Genomic DNA, 22,433 nt, shown 5'->3' on the forward strand with positions numbered 1-22,433 from the left:
TGAGGCAGCTTTGTTCTGATGAGGGTTCTCCACTTGACGATGTACAACCCTACAGTTGCTTTCCCTGATCTTTAAAGATTACCAAAGTTAAAGCAGAGATGACTTATTACAGTCCAACTTACAGCTTCCTTGTCCTGAATTTCAGCTTCCAGCTCTTGCAGTCTTTTACTGAGCTCTTCGTTCCTCTCTCGTTCCTTGTCTATTTCATCACATTGTGTTTGCAGCTCTCCAATCTTGAAAACAAAAACCAGAGGATAGATTTGTTTAAAACAATTAAACATTGATGTTCAGGGCAAACTGAAACGATTCTCACATTCTGCGTATACTTTTACATATGCAAATATTCAGTACAGTAGAGAACACAGGAACGCTTGGCTGCTCTAAATGTTCCTATGTATTGGGAGGACGGGAGATTGAAGAGAGATAACTGATGGACACCTTAAAGAGGATGTACCACCAGATACATCCTCTTTAATCTGACACAGGGATAGAACGGTGCCATCACAGGCAAGCTGGTGCCGTGGTCAGTTCTTCGATCCGCGGCCGGTTCCCGTGCACTGCGCTGTTCTATCCACTGGTCCCAGGCTGGTGCTTGAGCACTGGAGGCGGGCCGGCCGGCCCAAGTGGGAGGAATTCCCTCCCCTGTATGACACGGCTCCATTGATTCTAACAGAGCCGCGTCATAGAGGGGAGGGAATTCCCTCCCACTGTGGGCGGGCCGGCTCGCCTCCAGTGCTCAAGCGGGAACCGGCCGCGGATCGAAAAACGGACCACGGCACCAGCTTGCCCGTGACGGCGCTAATCTATCCCTGTGTCACATTAAAGAGGATGTACCTGGTGGTACATTCTCTTTAAAGTAGTACTCCAGCAAAAATCTTTTTATTTCAAATCAATTGGTCCTGTCTTTTGTGGTATTTGTAATAATCTGTGTGTGGCTTCTCAATGTGTACACAAATTACTATCTGTGAGGTCTCTTTTTCCTAATTCCCACTAAATATTAAAACATAACTTTTAATGATCAATATAAGTAAAGAAAAGAAAAATACAACACATTTAAAAACCTGTGCATGACGAGTGAACTGCTTAAAAATTCCCAGTGTCATGCAGACTACAAGGCTAAGTATAGGAACATTTTTGAGAGTATATTGCAGGTTCTCTCTCAATTCAATGAAAAAAAACAAACAAAAAAACAAACAAACACACACATGCACAGGCCCCTGTTTCCCAATGTTGACTCTAATGGGGACACTTATCAGGACTGGCGGATTCATACGCCAGTCTTAGATAAAGCCCCAAACCCTTTTTTCTGGCCAGATTTACTAAGAGGCAAACACCTCTTAGCAAAGCTGGCTGGCTCTGCGGCCAGCACAAGCCCCATGCATCAAATCTACACCTGCAACTATACCAGGTGTAGATTTGTGTCGAGATTTACAGGCATAAATCATGATAAATCAGGCACGGAAAGAGGCCATGCCTCTTCCCAACCTTGTTGTGTCCGCCCATCAGGCAAGCGGGGGATATGGTTGGCGTACGTCAGGGGCGCATGTTGATAAATGTCCCCCCATGTCTCCATGACTTATTTTGAGTTCATACAGACTATTTATATAGTGCTAAAACCAAAGGAACATGTATTTTGTGCAGATTTTCATATCATCGGGTAAGCAAAGCCTACAGTTTTTACAGTTCTGGTTCTCCTCTTTGGAGATCAAGTTGGTATAGGGAGTCTTACAATGTTTCCTGCCAAAAATATGCAAATTAGCTCTTTCTATTGCCACATGCTGCAGGTCTTTGCTGTAAAACACAGCTTATGCAAAAGGAAAAACAAACAGACAGAAATCATAGAACTCAGAATTGATATCATTTCCGTTTACCATATAGTGTTAATAGATTCTCATACATACTGTACATCCCATCCTTGTGCCACACAATACACCATTAATGTCTGGACTCTCCCAACAAATGTGACACGTCATTTAATTTCACTGGGAAATATAGTAGTGCCTATTTAGATTTTAAAGCAATGCTCAAACTGAAGAGCGGATTAGAGAGGCAAGCTGGCGTATGAAATATTTATAAAAATCACTTTCCATTTAGTTAATAGGCTCGCGGAAATGTTTCAGAAAATAGGAGCAAACATAAGGGAAGGAAGTTTAGAAAAAGTAGTGGCTATTAATAAAACGTAAACGTAAGATGTTCGGACCCACAAGGTACACTTTAGGACATCATAAACTTTTAATAAGGACACTTGGCAAGTCAAGAATAAAATGGAAAAAAAACCCCAAAGAGAAATATATTGAAATAGTAACAGTAATAAAATGAGGAAACAAAATATGCTGCAAAGTGAAACCTTGTTTGAATTCAATGTTTTTTTCTTTTAAAAAAAGAACTTGCAATGACTGGGGCATGTGGCCTGGCAACAGCCCATGGGACGGCCAGGAGCCCACCATAGCTGTGATAATAAGACAATCTATAGAGGGTACCAAACATTAGCTAAAAATTACATAAAATTGTAGTCTAAAAGACACTTGTGTAGCCAACATCACCAGATTTTCTACAAGTAAAAGCCAGCCTCTCATCTCATTTATAAAGATAAACAACAGCACCAACAAAATATAGGTGGCAGCGTGCTTGATAAGTGCTGGATGTATCAGCCAAAACATTGGTAAAAACACTTTTCTTAAAATATCTTTTTTTTTGTCTGTTTCTTGTCTGGTCCGGTAAGCGCTGGAACGTATACTCATCGCAGCTGAACGGTATCCTGCGATGCGGCTTTGTTCTGGTCCTGCAGAGTCATTTCAAATCCGGAGCGTGCTCACATCCGCCTTGAATGACAGAAGTCAATCGCTTCCATAGAGAATAAGATCCAGCGTATAATTACAGGACAGAGAAGAGGAGTCATAGCAGAAGCGGGTGTGAGCGGGACCGGAACAAAGCCACGCCGTAAGACACAGATCAGCTGTCGTGTGTATGTGTTCAAGCGCCTACTGGGGGAGGTGGGGCAATAATATTTTTTGTGAACTGCTTCTTTTAAGCATTAGTAGTAGGAAATCATGGAACGTAATTAACTGGATATTTATTAGTGGGGGGAGGGGTTCTTGAACACCAACTGCATAGATACTATTCCCTGATCATTAAAGGACAAATGCCATGAAAAACTTTTTCCCAGTAATTGAAGCACATTACAAAGTTGTATAACTCTGTAATATGCTTCAATCACCTATCTGCCTCCCTTCCCTGTCTTTTCCCCCCTCCACCCCCCACCAGGAAGTGTCCTGACTCACAAAGACCTGATTACTGTCGTCACGGTCACCAGGCAGCTCCTTCTTGTGAGGATGAGTCATCAGCAGGAGGGCTGCTCTAGGTCCTGTTACACCAGCCTCCCCCTCCCCCTCCTTGTCAGGTGACTCTGCTTCCTCAGCTTATCTTCTCTAGTGACATGACTCCTTCACTGAGTCCACGGCAGCAGGAGAGAGGGTATGAGGGGAGGGGGGAGCTGCCTATGTGCCCGAGTCAGTCGGAGGGAAGATAAGCATGACATGTGACAAGTGATGGCTTGCAGTTGTTCAGCCAATGGGAGCTGAGCAAGCCTGTCACCTGACAAGGCAGGGGAGGGGAAGGCTAGTGTAACAGGAGAAGGAGCTGAGAGCTTGGTGCCTGAACTGGAGACAACAGTAGAGGGAAAAGTGGCCATGTTTTTGTAGCGCTGGATAACCCCTTTAAATGTATAAATAGAGAATTGGAAAGGTGGGAATGCGGAGAGAAGAGCCACCCAGAAATGGGTTTTTAAGGCGCATAACAGGGGTGGAAACCTGAAAAATCTTCCTTAAAGATAGATGGAGAGTAGTCAAATAATATTGGGGAGTGGAGTTTGGATGATAGGCTTTAGTATAAATGATAGCACATGGGCTGGTGATCGGGAGCACCGCCCGGCTGAGCAACAAAGGAGTCATGATAATTAAAAGTTATACAGGTTGATTTGAAATTTATTTATAAAATACTAATGCTATAGTAGGGAAAAATGACATCAATTTTATATATGCAATGTAATAGAATGAAATGTACTTCTAAATAGATTTCTTTTTTTGATGTGAAGAAAAATAAAAATATCTTCAGTTTGTAAGTACTATTGCTGGCCCCTGTTCTTTGTTGGTTTTCTGTGTGTGGCTGACATGGACCAAGATCCCATGGTGACTTGGACCAAGGACTTTGACTGTAGTGCAACTCTTATAAACCCTTCTCAAACACATTAGCACATCCATAACAGGTCACAATGAACCAAATCTAAACACATTACCTTGTTCCTGAGTTGGTCATTCTCATCTTTACAGGCTAGAAACTGTTTCTTCCAATGTTCCACACTTGCAATTGACTCTTGTAGGGCTAAGGATAGTCGGTCATTACTTTCTCTCAAAGTTTCTAGTTCAGTTTCCCACTTCTTTACATTAGACGTGCTGAGAAAAACAGAAAATAAGAGACTACTAGATAAATATGCATGGCGGCATCCCTTTTAATCAGATAAATATTAGCTTTGGTCCACGTAAGTACTTCAGATTTGGCAACAGCATCAAACACTCACTTACAAGTTTAAGATTTGGCTTCAATCAGAAAATGTGTACATAGCTTTGTAAGGTGTTAGGAAAAGTTGTTATTGCCCTACTCAGTGATAAATAAGCTTAGGGCTTGGACATTAAGGGCTGTATTACACGGGACGATTATCGTACAAAAAATCGTTAGATAGTTCAGATTTAAACAATAATAGTTTCATGTAGTAGCAGGCATGATTAAATGACCAACGAGAAATCATTGATAGTTTGATTGAATTTGGACATAGTTGATCGTTCACAAATCGTTCGGTGTTATAACAAGTCATTCGGTCATTCCCTGGTCAATCAGCAAGGAAAGGACGAGCGCAAGAATGACCGTAAGTAACAATCATCATCCTGTGTAATAGGGTGATTGATTTAAAGGGAACCTGTCACCCCCCGTACCGGGGTGACAGGCTCCCGACCCCCGTTAGAGACCCCTATACTTACCTCATCCCGCCGGGTCCCGCTTCTGGATTCGGTCGGGTCCCGGAGATCTCAGCCGCTGCAGCCCGGCGCGCGCGCTGAGAGATGAGTCCGACACCCATAGAGAATGACAGGAGAGTCCAGCGCTCCGTCATTCTCTATGAGCGTTGGACTCATCTGTCAGCGCGCGCGCCGGGCTGCAGCGGCTGAGATCTCCGGGACCCGACCGGATCCAGAAGCGGGACCCGGCGGGATGAGGTAAGTATAGGGGTCTCTAACGGGGGGTCGGGAGCCTGTCACCCCGGCACGGGGGGTGACAGGTTCCCTTTAAGATAGTTCATCATAGTGGTCATTTGAGATTGTTTATCGTTAATCGATGAAAAATCATCCCATGTAACACCAGCTCTAGCTTGCCCTTCTGAAACAAAAGGGGAGGGACTGGAGGACTAAAAAATGAGGGTGTGAAGCTGTGAAAGAGGGTTACCCATGCTATTTAGGGCACGTCTCTGAAGAACCAGGAGTCTGGTCATCATGGACAAGATAAGCTAGTGTAGTCCTGGGGTGAGGGAGTAGTGTTGCAACCGTAGCAGTGTATGGCACAGTTGTGTTTAGTTTTGGAGATGTTGGTGAGATACCTAGCCTTGGAGGAGTGGCCAAGTTGGTTAGGGCTGAAGTGTGACAAGTTGTGTACCTGATTGGGATGGTCCTGGGAGCAGTGTGCTGGACCCAACAGACAGCGCTTGTTGTATTTGCTGGAAAAATTTTCCCATAGCACCTAGTGTTAATGTAACCACCAAGCTTTTGTGCTTTAACTGAGAATGTATCCATCACGTTTTCCATTCCACTTTATGAAGTTTTACAAAAACTTTTTTTTATCTATATCAGTCTCAAATAGTTTTCTACATACTGTAATTAAGAACTACAAGAGAGAAAAAGAAATCCGGCTCTTATAAGTGTGTCCTTGCTCTGATTAGACAGCAATTCATAGTTTGTAGCAGCAGCTCTGTAAGCAGTGTCTACAGTATTGAACACACTTCTAATGAAACTACTTTCTGGCATCTGTAAGATCACAGTTACAACTTCAACAAGTGTCAGTATTGATCGGCATTGCAGTAATTCTAATCTTCTGTTCACAGTGTCAAATAATTGTACAATTTATGGTGCAATAAACTCATCTCCTGCAAGGTAGTCATGTAGTATACAGACTATATAGTCACTGTTCTTGCCTGTTTTCTTTACACAACAATGTTAATTGACTCAAAAGTCAAATATTGAATTCTGTCATTCGTAGGCATTATACATCGATCCAAAGTAAAACATCTTATACAAGGAAGGGAAGAGAACATGTTATATGTCGTATTAGACACATTAGTACTGAAGACAGTCAGTGCTAATCGGCTCATACACATTAAGGCTATGTTCACACGTCTTTTTTAGGCAGAAAAAAAAACAGCTTTTTTTTAAAATGACAGCCGCACATACTGTTCATGAACATTATTTTCAGCCATTATTTTAGAAACAACGGTCGTTATTTTGTCTAGAAAGACACTATGGGAAGAAAGCTTTGGATAGGAATTTTTACATTGTTTTAACTATATCTATATATACATCTAATATCTATATCTATCTATCATGGTACATTGAAAACATATTCAAAGTTCATGTATCCTAGTGTACCTGATTAATATAGCACTGAAAACCTAGACTGAAATTATTTGTAAGCCATATTATTTACAGAAAGAAAACAATTCATTGTTGAGTACACAACCAGTTACACTGGCCGATTCCATTACAGAACTTTATAATGTAATACAACTTTAAAGGGGTATTCTCCTCAAACATAAATTTTGATATGTTGCTGACCATGGTGAGACTAACAATTTATTTCATACTTGTTATTGTCTATTCAGTCACTTTCTCCCGCTCTCAGCTGCTGCTTTCTGTTGAAGACACAAAAATCTGTGTGTGAGCTTTTCTCTCTGTCTCCCCCTCCTTCCCCCCTCCCTTCTGAGACAGCTGATGTAAACAAGTCCCCTGCTGGCTTTATCTGCAACTTTGTAACTTTTTTTGTAATGCTGGAAGGGTTATTCTGGGGTCAAGTTGCTCCCAGTTTTACAAAGAAGCTACAATGTTGCAGATAAAGCCATTGAGAAACTTGTTTACATCAGCTGTCTCAGTAGGGAAGGGGGTAGAGGGGGAGACAAAGGGAAAGGCTCACACACAGATCTGTGTTTTTAGCAGAAAGAAGCAGGCTTAGAACTGTGGGAAGGAGACTAAATTGATAATAGGTATGGAAGGAATTGTTAGTCTCACCATGGGCAGCAATGGTGCAATACATAACATATTAAAAAACTTATGTTTGAGGGGAATACTCCTTTAATAATTTTATAAAATGGCATAAGTAGCTGTTTAATAACCAAGCTGTGTTTTCCCATGTAAATGTAAGTGTGTTTAATTGGTTTTGACACTCTGTGTGTCAGGTGTAGAGCGCCCAGCCTACAGAGTGTAAAAGAGTTACGTGTTGATCCAATAACATCACCACCTACCTCCTCTGGACTCCTTACTGTAAATGAGTGGGGAATGTCTTCATAATGATAGGAGTTCTCATCCTAAACTGGGCTCTGCTCCTGAACCTCCTGCTCAGTCTGCCAGACATAGGTTAGGTTTCTTGCTGGGCCTGAAGCCCAGAGAAAAAGGTGTTAAGTGGGATGCACAGTTGGGCATACCTAAGGGCCCTCTGCAAAAAGTGATGGAGTGACCCAGAGCTCATTGCACAGGGAGGTCCTCCCTCCCCTAGGCGGCCACCGTGCTCGCTGCATAGGGAACACGCCAGCCACCTGGGGAGGGAGGACGTCCCTGTGCACAGAGCTCCGGGTAACCAGTCCCCTTTTGCAGGGGACACCCAGGAATACCCAGCTGTGCATCTCACCTAACCCCTTTCTCTCTAGGCTTTGTGCTTCAGGTCCAGCGAGAAAGGGTAAAGTGGGATGCAAAACATTTGCAGAGCGCACCCAGGAACTACCCAGGGAGGAGCCCAAGAGGAGTACTTGGCAATGTTTGAGTACTCAACAAAACTTCAGGGGAAAATGTGGTTCGAATACCGAACTGTTCGAAGGTGTTTGGAGACCAAGGTTTTATATTATTTATTATTATTATTATTATGAAAAGAAATGCTTGCATTTATCATAGAAACAACTTGTTTTACCCTGCCTTTTCATGGTCCATAAATGGCTAAGTGTGCTGATAGGTGTATAGGTCACAGAAACTTAAAAAAACTGACAGAAGAAAAAGACTGCCTTGCTCTATCTAGTCTGGCTACAGATAACTTTCTTTTTTTTTAACTTAAGGGCCTATTACACGGGTCGTTAAGAGGAGCAAACGAGTGCTCTCAGCGCTCGTTTGCTCCTCGTTGCCTGCTCGCTGCCGCCGCCGCCCGCTGCGGGAGGGGGGGGCTGCCCGGGTGATCGCTGATCGTCCGGGCAGCCCATAGGATATAGCGGCGTCTGCTGCCGTCGCTCCTATTCAACGGAGCGCTGGCAGCAGATCGCTGCTATATCAGTCGCTTGTTTTTCAACATGTTGAAAAACAAGCGACTGCAACGATCAGCCGACATAAACTATGTCGGCTGATCATTGCACTCTATTCCACGGGACGATTATCGTCCGTAGCGGCCGATATCGGCCGAATACGGACGATAATCGTTCCGTGGAATAGGGCCTTTAGGATAGTTATATGTATATCCCAGGCAGGTTTACATTCAGTTTACTCTAGATTTACCCACCACATCTGCTGGTGGTCTGTTCTAATCCAGGTGTGGTCTCACTAGAGCTCTATATTGTACCTCCTATGGAAACACCCAAGTGGCAGGGCTGCTTAAATGTAATGGGTAGCACAGCTTTCAACTGCAATCTAGTGGAGAAGAGTTGGGGATCTTCAGGAGAGTCAATCTAAGGGCACTATTAAAATCCAAATAATAGTAAAGACACTATGACTCATCATAAGCAATCACCCCTGCTGTATAAATTAGAAATCTAAGTGTTTGGGAAAACTACAGTTTTTTTTACCTGAACACATAGGAGGATTTGCTTATTTGATTAAATCTGCACAGTGAATGCAAATGAGCAGTGATTCATAGCAACCAACCAAGTCTCAGGTGAAAGGCTGGATTGCTGTGGAGACCAGGTCTTGTATATTTCTATGCAAAAACAGAACATTTAGTTTTTGACACATAAGCTCCATTTATAAAAATGGTACCATTCTGGAGGTCCCCCACTTTTTTCCAGTAGGTTGCAGTTGAAATCTGTGCCATGAAAGCTGAGCAGCTCTGTCAAGTGCCACTTAGGTGTCACCATAGGACACAATCACAAGTCCTCCTAGTAGGAGCATTTCCAATACAAATCCCCAATGGCATGGGGAGGCACTGCTCTGCTATGACGGCTAATAAAGACTACAGCTGCAACCTACTGGAGGACAGTAGGGGATCTCCAGAATTGCTTCCACAAAACGGGTGGAGAACTGTCTGCAGAATTTGTGGAAAGAGTGTGGGGGAGAAAACATACACTAAGCTCCTCTGTCCTGAGTGCCTAAACCCAGCTCCATAATGGGGAGTCCCTTCTGATTTTTGGTATGGGGCCCTCTGTTACGCAGGGCTGTGATATCTTCCATTGGTTGTATTAATACATTTGCCCTTATTCAGTGTGCACATCAGTAAGAAGCTTTAGAAGGTAAAAACAGCATTGTTAGCTTCTGCCCTCAGTTACACTTTTATGTTTTAGCCATTCTTTTATTTCTTGTATGGTTTACACTGTATTAGAAAGTATATGCTGCAGAAACAGGTTATGTGACTGCTTGACAAAATTAGGTTTTCCAGGTGGGTGGTATAGGATGATAGCTTTTGCCTTTTATGTCTTGTGTTCTAAAAGGTGCAAAGAACTAGTTGTTTAAACCTGTGTTATAACCTTATACAACACTGATACTATAAAAATATACCATATAAATAGGGTACACACATTAGCCTGTTTAATAACTAGTGGTGTAACAACAGGGGGTGCTACAGTTGCAAATATGACCAGGCCCTTATACCAGCACACACTAACACATGTTTTCCCCTGAATTGGCTGTTAAAATATGTAAGCTACTTTTTCTCTATTCAATGGTATAAACATCCTTACAATGCTGATACAACTGAAAAGCTGAGTGCTGGCAGGAGCAAGAAGCAGTGTCTTGCTGCTCAGTACTTCCTTAGTGATGTGGACAGCGCAATAAGCTCTCCCTGAAATACATCAGAAGAGGTCAGAGCACTGGTGCAATGTAGAAAAAAGGGCAGGTGAGCATTACCTGGGGGGGGGGGGGGGGGGCAATCTGTGGCTCTTCAGGTGTTGGCCAACTACAACTCCCATTATGCCCTACTGACAGGTTATAGTGGGAGTTGTAGTTTTGCAACAGTTGGAGAGCCACAGATTGGGCCACAATGGCATGGTTCATTAGTGGTACAAGACATTAAAGGGCCAGTGGCACAGCACACTAGAGGGCAGTAGCATTTTACAGTAAATTAGGGGCACAGTGGCACAGTTCATTTGGAGACAATGGTACAGTTCATGGAGCACGTCATTATATATAAAAATAATGTGTAACAGAACCAGTCTAGGAGTTCATAGTGACATAATTTTCCAGATCAGGGCTCACACATGTGGCATGTGTGGTGAGAGTAGAAGCTAACATGGTTAAGTTTAGCAATGTTCGTCCAAACCCGAACGTTAGGGATTTGACAGGCCATGGCCTGTGATTGACTGGGAGGCCACTCTGAAGCTAGAACGTGCGGGAAAGACAATTAACCAATATCCGTGTCTTCACCACAGACAAAAAATTCTCCACCCTCACGGTAAGTTAAATCAATATATTAGGGGTGTACACCTTTAAATTGTACCTTTAAAGGTGTACACCCCTAATATATTGATAGAACGTGCGGGACCTGCGGAGAAGTGGAACGCAGAAGCATCCCTGGAGCGTAGATAGGTAATGAATGTAGTTTAAACAAGGGCTGCAAGGACATCGGTAACGATGTCCTTGCAGCCCTTGTTAAACGATTATCGGGCCGTGTATTAGGCCCAGTAAACGAGCGACGATCTAGCAGTTCGCTGCTCGTTTACAGGTATTATCGGCCCCTATCGGCCCGTGTAATACCACCGTTAGTTGCCCTAGCCTAAAAGATACTGACTCATGGATTTTATGGTTTAGATTATGGTTTAGAATGTGGAATCTTCTGTAATGAATCTTTAAATAAAGACAATTTAAGGAACAATACAGACTCTATATGCAGAAAAGTGTGAGTTGCATTTGAATAAGAAGGAGTAAGAAGTAAAACATTTAAGTCTTTAGATTTTCTGAATATAAAACAAGGCAGATCTCAGCTGTTTTTCATGAAACTGCAGATCATGGTATCAAATATTCACAACACGGTATGAATAAACTACAGCACAATAATAAGGCAATTCAAATACATTCTCTGGCTTTTTCCATCTGGACCTCCAAGCAGGATATTTTAGCAACTCTAGGGCGATAATGTTTTCTGGTACAAATGTCAACAATTTAATAAAGATTTCTTTAGCAGAAGAATGTCAGATTCCTAAAGCAAATTTTATACAGAGATTTAAGACAAAGACAACGGTATGTTCAGCGCTATGAATAAATGATTCCTTACGGCTTTGCTGCTATACCTCATGTGAGCAGTGAGCAATGTCACCTTAATTTACTGCGACTTTCCAGGGAAATGTTGCTGAAGCTACAGCTCGTGGGATAAATCGTAATGCATTTTGCCTTCTGGATAAATGGTGACCATGTCCCTTCAAGATTTAAAGAAGCTCTAGGCTCAAAATATTGCAGTGCTATTCTATTTATAACCAAAGTCAGATGAAAAGAGATGCAGTAGATACTGACCGTTGAAATAAGCACTGTCATTACTAATAAATAATGTTTATTTATGCAATTTATTTATTTTACTGCCTTTTTTGTATATGACATACAATGCTATAAATTCAGCCACCAGGTGTCTCACTAGATGGAAAACTGCAGCTGAGGCACCGCCACTAAGGCCATTTTGTCTTTAGTAACAGCAGAAGAGAGACCAAATGCAGGAAGTGAGGTCAGTTGTCCCACTGCTCTGCACAGACTGGCCCAGTGAGGCTAAATGCTGAATGGCCAGTGGCTGTGCATGGCCCTGTACACTGCTGCAACTGAGAAAACCAACTGATCTCCTGGCTAAGGCAAATGGAATTTCTAAAAAAAAATAAAAATAAAAAAAAAATAAAAAGGCCCGTACACTGGTGAAACTAAATCACAATGGGCAGCATACACAAGGCAAGCGTTAACTATATATTTTCAGGGTTTTTTAAAAAAATATTTATACGTCATGACAGGTACACTTTAAGGCCTACTTCACACAGCAGTATTTTTGTCAGTATTTTGGTTCAGTATTTGTTGGCCAAACTCAGAAGTGAACCTACAGAGGAAAAAAAAGGATAGATCTGTACGCAAATAGGTTTGGGACCCACTCTAGACTTTGGCGTACAAATACTGAACAAAATAATGAAAATGATAACTGCAGTGTCAACAAAAAACATGAAGCCAATACAAAATCATTACATGGAATTTACCTTTGAGCTAGTGCAGTTTTTAGTTTATCATTTTCTGTCTTCAGCTCTGAGTCAGGAGGGGCACCATGGCAAGCCTTTTCATCATCTGTCCCATTCACACTAGATTGTCGAGTAGATGATGGAGTTTCCCGTCCAGATTCCTGAAAGTACATGAAAACTTACAATTAAAAATCCCTGCATAATACAAATATATATTGTTAAAATAGGTTTATTAGATATAGAGATAAATGGAAAGCATGACCTTCTGCCATCTGCTGGCTTCCACCTGGTGGCTAAAATCAGTTGAAATATTTTTGGAACTTTCCTTTAGGAGGGTAACCCATGGGTAGAAAAACACAGCTGTTTTCTTCTATTAAAAGAAAAAAAAACAACAACAAAAAAAAAACACCAGTCCTCTGGTTGTGTGTGCTAATACAGCATTCTTTCTTTCACTTCAATGAGACTGGGCTGTAGTACCACGCACAAAACGAATATAAGGGTGGCGCTGTTTTGGGAAGAAAGCAGCTATGTTAAAGAAGCAGTTTTTTTTGTTATCGGCCCCCTTGCTAGACTCTGATCACCTGTGGTGTGAGCATAGGCACCAGTGTCCCGCGGCAAAGTTCAAAAATGGCACATGCTCATGTCATATGCTCCTGTGACCCTTCTTTTGTCTCCTGTGATTGAATGCTGGAAGTCAAGCTCTCCCATAGAAAATGCATTGTAAAGCGTGACTTTTAACATTCAATCACAGGAGACAGAAGAGGAGTCACAGGAGCGGGTCACGTGAGCATGCCCTGGATTTGAATGGTGCTGTGGGACCAGAATGAAGGGGACACCGATCACCTGTGGCGAGTATACGCGCTAGCGCCTAGCGGGGGGTGCGGGTTGTGGGGGGCAGGGGCAATAAAAAAAGTTTTGGTAAACTGCTTTTTTAATCCCAGATAACCTTTTTAATTGGGACTCCTTCTTATATCATTACGTGCTAGCAGGCCCGCTTCTGCCATGAGGCGGAATGAGAATTCTGCCTCAGGCGGCAGATTCTGCAGTCCTGAAGGGGGCGGCATAATCTTCCCCCTAGTTGTCATTTTAGTTAAGTTTACTCCTAACCATCCCCCGCTCTAGCAGCGATCTATAAAGCCTCCGCTGCCCATGCTTTATCCTCACTCACCAAAAGCAGCAGTAATCAGCAGGGAGGATCGGAGGTCCGGCTGGGGTGAATATCACTTGTGGCCCCACATGACCCCCTCGTCCTCGGACCCCTCAGCAGCACTCTCACCCGTATGTCCTACCCCCTGCTGCGCTCTGTGTATAGCTGTGCTGTGGCAGATGTCTGTATGTAACTGCTGCACTAACCTGCCGATCTCATGTGCAGTGGGGCTGAATTCCACTGCTGAACTGTAATGGTCGTGTGGATGAAGTTTGTCCTCGGGGAGACAGACACTGTGTCCCAGAAGCACAGATATGTTCCCATTAGCTGCCTGACAGGGGCGCCATACCTGCACATTGTCAACCAATTTGGACTTAGACAGCGCCCCTGTGCTTGTGGGACACAGCGTCTGTCTCCCCGAGGACAAACTTCATCCACATGACCATTACAGCTCAGCAATTCAGCCCCACTGCACATGAGATCGGCAGGTGAGTGCAGCAGTTACATACAGACATCTGCCACAGCACAGCTATACACAGAGCGCAGCAGGGGGTAGGACATATGAGCAGGGCCTGCGTTAAGGAAGGAAGTGGGACAAACAGGGCAATTACTCCGAGCCTCCATCCCCAAGGGGGCCCCCCTGCAGTTGCTTTAATGCCAGCAAGCAGCAGCAAAGTGTACTGTGAAAATGCTGCTTCTGGCCGATGTGTCCCAGTGCCTGGTCCACCTTAAGTAACCTTCCTCCTTAAGAATTACCCCCTCTCTCCTCTCTCCCCTCTGACAGGCCTCCTGCTTCCGGGTTAGCAGCACATGTCGGGACGGTAAGGGAGAACGGGCTGTCTGCAGATATAGTGCAGCTCCCTGTATAGAATACATCTCCCTCCCCTACAGACCTGACCCCTGACCCCTGCTCTGCATGAAAGGCAAGTGTAAATGTGTATGTGTGTGTCATGTCAACATTGTGCTTGTGTGATATGTGTATATTGGGTGCACTGTATGTTATACAGGTGTGTGTGTGTGTTGTAGGTGTGGATAGGTGAGTGTTTTAGTTTTTATTTTTATCATCAAAATGTCACCAGCTGTGTGCCTGTATACTACTATGTATACTGATAACCTGCCATGTGCCCGTGTACTGCTATCATATGACCTGCTAAGTGCCGTATACTGCCTTCATATGAACAACTACAGAGAGGGGAGGTATACAGTACTGAAAACTTGGAAACTTTGAAACCTCTTCTATGTTGTCCTCACCCAGGATGATAGGTAGTGCCTAAAAATGGCAAATTATGGTGGAGCAGGATTGTGTGGGAATTTATTATAAGCGACAGGTTTTAAGTTAACATGCCTTACTTATGGTTTTCAATCAGCTTGGTGGGAGAAGGGGCGCCATTTCAGGTTTCGCCTCAGGCAGCAGAATGCCTAGAATCGGCCCTGCGTGCTAGATAAGTAGTGCACCACCTGCAGCCCTCCAGCTACTGCAAGACTATATCTCTGGATGCCATTTGACTGTCCAGGCATGATGGGAATTGTACTTTTGCAAAGGCTGGAATGCTGCATGTTGTGCAACCCTGCTCTTGAATCCTTTTTGGACGTGTAGCTGGGCACATTACCCTGCTAAAAGAGGTCATTCCCTTTGCATACAATTTTAGGTAGGCGATTTCTGATGATAAAGCAACAGCCACATAATGCAAAGATCCAAGGTTTCTTGGCAAAACATTGGTCAAAGAGTCACATTGCCTCTGCTGACTTGCCTTATTCTCATAGTGCTCTTTCCACTCCAGTTAAGTGAAAAATACAAACTCTGCTCTATGGTCTATATTCTGACACTCATATGCCTATTCTAGGTACTACCAACAGTGACCAGGGCAATGGCTTGGAATAGGACTCTAACCTATCCTCTACACAGCCTTGTATATGTTTAGCTGAGATGCACTGTGTGTTGTGGAAGGTGCCACATCAGTCCAGCGCTTGTTGCATTAGGATCGCCCCCCTGGTAACATCACAAGTAGTGTATTACGGCACTAGACAAAGACTGGGAGAGGGGACTCTGACACAGTCCACCAATGATAAGAAGCCTTTTTGCACCTAATAGATGACAATGACACCTTTTACATAGGAATTTTGGTAATGTAGAGCAGAAACACTAGCTGATGCTTCCAAAAACTTCACCTACCCAAATGGGAGTGACAGCATCACTTTAATTAACTTCTGAAATTGTGACTTTTTATATCTGTGGGATTTGACATGCAGGAAATTAATTTTGTTGGGGACTGAATTTTGGCATCTAAGGTTTGAACTGGTTGTAAATTCTGATGTCTGGATTAATTTTACGGTGTGAGGTCTGTTGTGTTATTTGCGGTGGAGAGCAGAAAAAAGTACCTGAGTAGGTATCCTGGCGCTGCCAAAAATTCCTTCACAGCAAGTGGAGCATAAAACATAAAATGGCTGATTTATTGGATAAAATCGGTAAAAATGTACATAAAATAAGCAATTACTTGTTTTGGGAGTTGCATCTCCCTTCATCAGATTGCATCAGGAAACGCGTAATTGCTTACTTTATGTACATTTTTACTGATTTTATCCAATAAATAAGCCATTTTATGTTTTATACTCCACTTGTTGTGAAGGAATTTTTGGCAGTGCCAGGATACCTACCCAGGTACTTTTTTTTCCCTCCACTGCATGAAACCACGGGTCCCGACACTGGGAAAGTCCCGTTTCCTGGATCCTTCGGCCGGCAGTCACCATCCGACGCTACAAGCTACCCCAAAGTGGGGTGATACGCACAAAGCCCAAGGGGCTAAAAGGTGAGAGTCCACCTATACTTTTAATTCCCACATTTTCATGTAACCGGATTACACGAGGTGCCATCCTCTCAGCTTCTTTTTTCCTCTTGTCTTATTTCTATTGTGTTATTTAGCCTTTTTTTCCTTATTTGAAAAAATGGAAAAAAAAACTATTTTTTGTTTCAGAGGTTCCCCAGTTGTAACAAGGTGCGGAAACCCTGGGTTAACACAAAGAAGGATTGCAGACAATGAGAGAATTGAGTATACAATACACAGAATAAGGCTACGTTCACACTACGTATATTTCAGTCAGTAAATGTATATTTCAGTCAGTATATTTCAGTCAGTACTGCAACCAAAACCAGGAGTGGATTAAAAACACAGAAAGGATCTGTTCACACAATGTTGAAATTGAGTGGATGGCCGCCATTTAATGGCAAATATTTGCTGTTATTTTAGAACAACGGCTGTTATATTGAAATAGTGGCAGTTATTTACTATGATATGGCGGCCATCCACTCAATTTCACCATTGTGTGAACAGATCCTTTCTGTGTTTTTAATCCACTGTTGGTTTTGGTTGCAATACTGACTGAAATATACTGACTGAAATATACGTAGTGTAAACGCAGCCTAAAATTGCAGTTTTACATTTTTACTGGGGGAATGATTTGATATATTTCAGAGGCAGGCATCCTCTAAAAGAAATCCTTGCCTGTCAGTATGTAAGCTGTAAAAATGATAGGAATTACAGAAGGATTTACAGGCTTTCATGTTGTTTTATGGAACAGTGTTAATAAGGATGGAACTAGAGTATGACTTCCGATTTGGCAGATTCAGAAAAATCTGGAGACCAAGCTGTTAAATGATCTGTAAAGATGAGAGGGACCAGGTCCATTAAACAGTGTATAATCCCAGACAAGATATTGGTTTTTGTACAGTGATCAGCCGTGATCTACATGGTGTATATACAGAGTGGTCCAAAAAAATGTATCCACTGTTTAAAAGTCCATAACTTGCAAACTAATTGACGGAATTGTCTCATATTTGGTAATGTACTAGTTTGGAGTTCCGACAGTCACCACATAAGCGTTGTATTGTTTTGCCAGATGACAGTCGCCGGATAGTCTGTGTTGTGTTCGTAGTTGCACCTAGTTACTTGAGTAAACATGGCTGGTGCAAGGCTTACATTCGATGAAAGGAAGTCAGTTACTTTCAACAAGATGGTGCCCCAGCCCACTACCAACATAGTGTTAGGGCGTATCTCGATGAAAATCTGCCAGGAAGATGGATAGGCCGTAGAGGTGCTGTGGAGTATCCACCACGTTCCCCAGACTTAGCTCCTCCGGACTTTTACCTGTGGGGAACACTAAAGGACGTTGTTTATCGACAAAAGTCACGCACATTGGATGAACTTCGAGAATCCATCGTACATTCATGTGCAAATATTGAACTGAACACGTTGCAGTCAGTAGTTCGTGCTGCAGTTCGGCGGCATCGTTTGTGTGTGGATGTGAATGGTGACCATTTCAAACACCTACAGTGATATCTTTAAGTTGGACTTTAAGCTAAACTTTCACCAAATATGAGACAACACCGTCAATTAGTTTGCAAGTTATGGACTTTTAAACAGTGGATACATTTTTTTGGACCACTCTGTATAATAAGGAGATCTGGAAGGATTAAGCAATGTGTTCATGATAAAAACTCATCCCATAAATTCTTAACCATTTAAAGTGTCACTGTCGTTATATCTTTCAAAATGTAAATCATTAGTAGATTTGATATAAAGTAAGTTTGAATTTTTTTTTTTTTTTTTTAGTTATCATGGAAAATCTGAGCACTCACAGAGAGAAGGCAGTCATGTGACTGAAGGACACATTGGGCCGTGACTCTCTGTACTGGCCGGAATTGCTGTTTAGTCTGTTTTTTCCAACCAGCACAAGTCAGAAATCCTGCCTACAGGAGACTAGACCTGGATTTCTGGTAAGTACAGCTTTGTTTTACAGCATGATAACAAAAAAATGAATCTATATTATTAAACTTGCTTTATTCCACATCTACTGTTCATTTAGATTTAAAAAATTATAACGACTTTTTTGCATCAACTTGGGTAAAAGTAATAGTAAAACTTGTTGTGTTGTCCGAAGAGCTAGCACTTGCTGTAGTGGCAACCCCCCCCCCCTCCAAAAAAAAAAAACCACAAAAAAACCTATGGTTTGGATCTAGGAAAAGCACGGTCCTGTGTGCTTGACACACGTTCCCTAGATTTGTCTGCACCATGTCTTATTGAAGCTTGTGAATGAAATTTCAGTTTTAAGGTCAGTGCTGCAACATTTCCTGTTTTGGTCCCATTCCTGCTTTTGGCTAAAAAAAATGCTACCTGAAGTATTTTTTTTTTTTTATCCAAAAACAGTTTTAGCTAAAAATACTGACCAAGGCTATATTTACACATTAGTAATTTTTGCAGATATATGTACAAATACGGACCCATTCATTCCTGTGTGCAAACATCCATATTCAGGCCACAATCTGGCCATATGGAATTGCCTATAGTGGATGAAAGGATCCGTGCCACCACAGGATCCCTACCGGACCACACATTTACAGTCTTGTTCACAAGTACAGATGTGTGAATGGAGTCTAAGGGCCCTATTACACAGAAAGATTATTGGGCAAAACGTCATTATATCATACAAATTTAAGTGATAATCTTTCCGTGTGTATGCAGGCCCTCCAGCTGTTGCAAAACTAAAATTCCCATAATAGCTGGACAGCCAGAGCTAAGGCTTTGACTGTCCAGGCACGATGGGAATTGTAGTTTTGTAACAGCTGGAGGACTGTTAGGACCCTAAGTGTGAACCCAGTCAAAACCATTAAGAAAGAATCATTCTGAATCATGTTGAAAATTGTAGTATAATCAAAATGTAAACCCTCAGTTGTAATCTATAAGAAAGCATCTACATCTTTTCTTAGTCCTTTCAATTTTCAGCTGCAATGTTGCAGTCTAGAATGCTCAGGTTTCCAACAACCATAAGGCTCCGTTCACACAGAGCAAAACTGGCGAAATTCCGTGCGCCTCCCATAGACTGTCATTATGACAGGGATTCTGGCAGAATTTTGCTCCATGTGAACGGAGGCTAAGGTAGAACATTACATGTGAGATTGTGCATGTGTATTGGTTTTTTTAACAGATGTTTTGTATAATGAGATTCATATTGTTACTAAAACACATTGGGGCATATTTATTATTATCATCTAAATAAAAACCTAGAGGCAGGATATGTGCCAAGTGTTTGACACTTAACTCATGCTGTGAAGTATATTGGGTGCATGGTTATAGACATGTTATTATTTTGTCAAAATTTATAAATCCGACCCATTTTGAAACTTCTTTTATCCATGCACAGCCAAAAATATAGTGTAAGACCAGGTGTTACCAACCCAGGGACAATTGCTTAGAAATTAAAGAGCAAAAGAGAATTTGATACGCACAACTATTTATAAACCTAAAGAAATTTTAAAATGTTGACAAATATGGGGGCACTGCTAACATGTTAACATTTTCTGGGGAGGGAGGTGACTACAAGTCCTTTTAAAATAAAAAAATAAATAAAAAAAAGACACGTATGGCTGTGTGGTTGGAAGCCTGCAGAGAAAAAGCATCCAAGGACTCTACATGCAATTTATATATTACAGAGGGGAATGATACTCCACGTGCCACGTTATGCTACACACCTCTCTAAAGGGAATCGGTCGCCCTTTTATGCTGCCGATACATCTTTACAGCATTATGGGCCCCTGGGCAGAGCTGTGAACTTCTCCCCCCCTGCTTCCCACTGACCAAACCCTCCAACCTAGTCCCCTGGGCAGCCACCTACCCTTCCTAATGGGAAAGATGGCTCTGTATATATCTCCAGAGAGGCACATTATCACTTATTTTCAGGTTAACCATTTCAGTGGCTCTTTAGAGACACTTTTCTTCTACCTAGGAGGTGAGCTTTTTGTGTACTCTCTCAAGGGGAATCGACTGTTGTCTTTCTACCTCCCTGCTGATTCTTGAGCTTCAGTCAATATTCCCTTGAGGATGCATCCATACTTTTTAAAGAGGCATTATATGCCATCCTACTGCATCGAAATTAGGTTATAAGATCCAATGAGAAATATATAGAATTCTATATATGTAATCACTAGGCTTATACAAAGTATAACATATCACAAGAGAGTGTCTCAATGAGCACTGAAAGGTTTTGGCTTGTTTGCTATTTTGCACCTATTTACAACGTATCCTATCTATGCAGGTGGCAATCTATAGTATTAGCCCACACAGATAATGCATTTGTGTTCTGTGTATAAGAATGCATACAGCTTGGGTGAATCTGCACACAGCCTGTATGAAATCTAGATGCTTCTCAGCATACTAACATGGCATGGCCATCATGAACACAAAATACCTATATACATGGGCATACATATTTTGAGCAGCAGGGTGTTATTTACAGATAATAGTATAGGATTTTCCCATATATAGTGCTTTATTCACTGTGAGTAGGTGGGCGTCCCACAGTCAGTCTTGGTTGCTATGGTAACATTTTAAAACAAGGCTCATAAGCAGCATGACAACATGGTTTGCTTAGTTCCTCATTTTCAATGTATTTTTTTTTCCCACACTTTTGAATGGATTATAAGCATTTTGTGCAGGTTATGTTTAGCCTGTATAATTTTCACAGCTGGAAAGGTCATATACTAGTTATATCCTGAATCTATATACAGTATATACCAATGGCAAATGTCTGAGTTGCCATCAACAGTTTGAGATGTACGCAATGAGACTTCTCCATGCCACTGTCATGGATGGACATAACATAGGCACAACACTGGCACACATGGCACGCTAGGAAATCCTTAGAGGGTTTTGCCTTCCTCTTGAACAGGTGCCGGACCCACCTGTCCCAGGATAAGAGGGTATGAACTATGCAAATGAATGCTTTTCCATGCAGATTTTGACACAGTGCTGGGAATCCATGACATATGTCTGAGCAGACCTAAGGGCATACTGCAAAAAGTAAAAGCTGCATGACAACTTTTGTTCTGCTGGAAGCCATCAAGTAAGTTCATTCACACTATAATGAAATGTGCAGAAGTTTTGCTACAAAGAGATATTATATTCTCTATAGGCTAAAGCAGTCTATACACATGTAACAGCTATGAACTATTTCACCACTCTCTTCCATAAACATTGCTGGTCCACATGGGGAAAAGAGAATACGCTGGTGCCAGACACCTCTCATAGCAACTTTCTCCCCTATGGGAACAAAGCTGTAGGACCAGATTCATATGTAGCATCTTGCTAGTCAGTTCTTATAATGCACAGACAGCTGCCCTCTGTTCATGACCATAACTATTAAGTAACCAGCTGCATCAGGGACCTACTTGGGAATGATTACTAGAAGTTTCCATCTTTTCTTGCGAACGGTCTCGGGCCAGTTTTGCAGCTTCTTTAACTTCCTGAAATTTGTCTGCAAACTGCAAAAAAAATAATAAATTATATATAAATAAATAATACAGTTAAATAGCAAATCGTAACATTTTATACTATGGGCAAGAGAGCTTTTTTGGAGCAACAAATAATTCAAAATGCCTTTGTCTTTTCCTGATAAGAAAACAAACAAAACAAAAAAGTGGGTTGGTCTGCCCGATTTTTAAGATTAGCAATTATGATAAGAGGTTATACAGTGGTCTCAACCCTGTGCTCCAGAATTCAGATTAAGTACCATCCATTGAGATATACAGACAAGAAGCCACAGCACAGGGTCTCTTTGTGCTCCACATGTAACCACTGGTCAGTACATTCCGGCCCA

General features: G+C 42.1%; 1 protein-coding gene across 1 annotated transcript in view; it reads right to left on the minus strand.

Annotated features, from left to right (window-relative positions):
• The window catches only part of HOMER2 (homer scaffold protein 2), a 123,668-nt gene that overhangs the window by 17,076 nt on the left and 84,159 nt on the right, over nt 1-22,433 (minus strand). Inside the window, exons 4-7 of the mRNA XM_069956611.1 lie at nt 22,006-22,098; nt 12,662-12,801; nt 4,295-4,451; nt 123-233 (exon numbers count right to left, since the gene is read on the minus strand). Of these exons, the coding sequence (XP_069812712.1) occupies nt 123-233; nt 4,295-4,451; nt 12,662-12,801; nt 22,006-22,098 (501 nt within the window). The remainder of the gene's footprint in view (nt 1-122; nt 234-4,294; nt 4,452-12,661; nt 12,802-22,005; nt 22,099-22,433) is intronic.

This window comes from Dendropsophus ebraccatus, chromosome 1 (assembly GCF_027789765.1).
Source record: "Dendropsophus ebraccatus isolate aDenEbr1 chromosome 1, aDenEbr1.pat, whole genome shotgun sequence".
Classification (NCBI taxonomy): domain Eukaryota; kingdom Metazoa; phylum Chordata; class Amphibia; order Anura; family Hylidae; genus Dendropsophus; species Dendropsophus ebraccatus.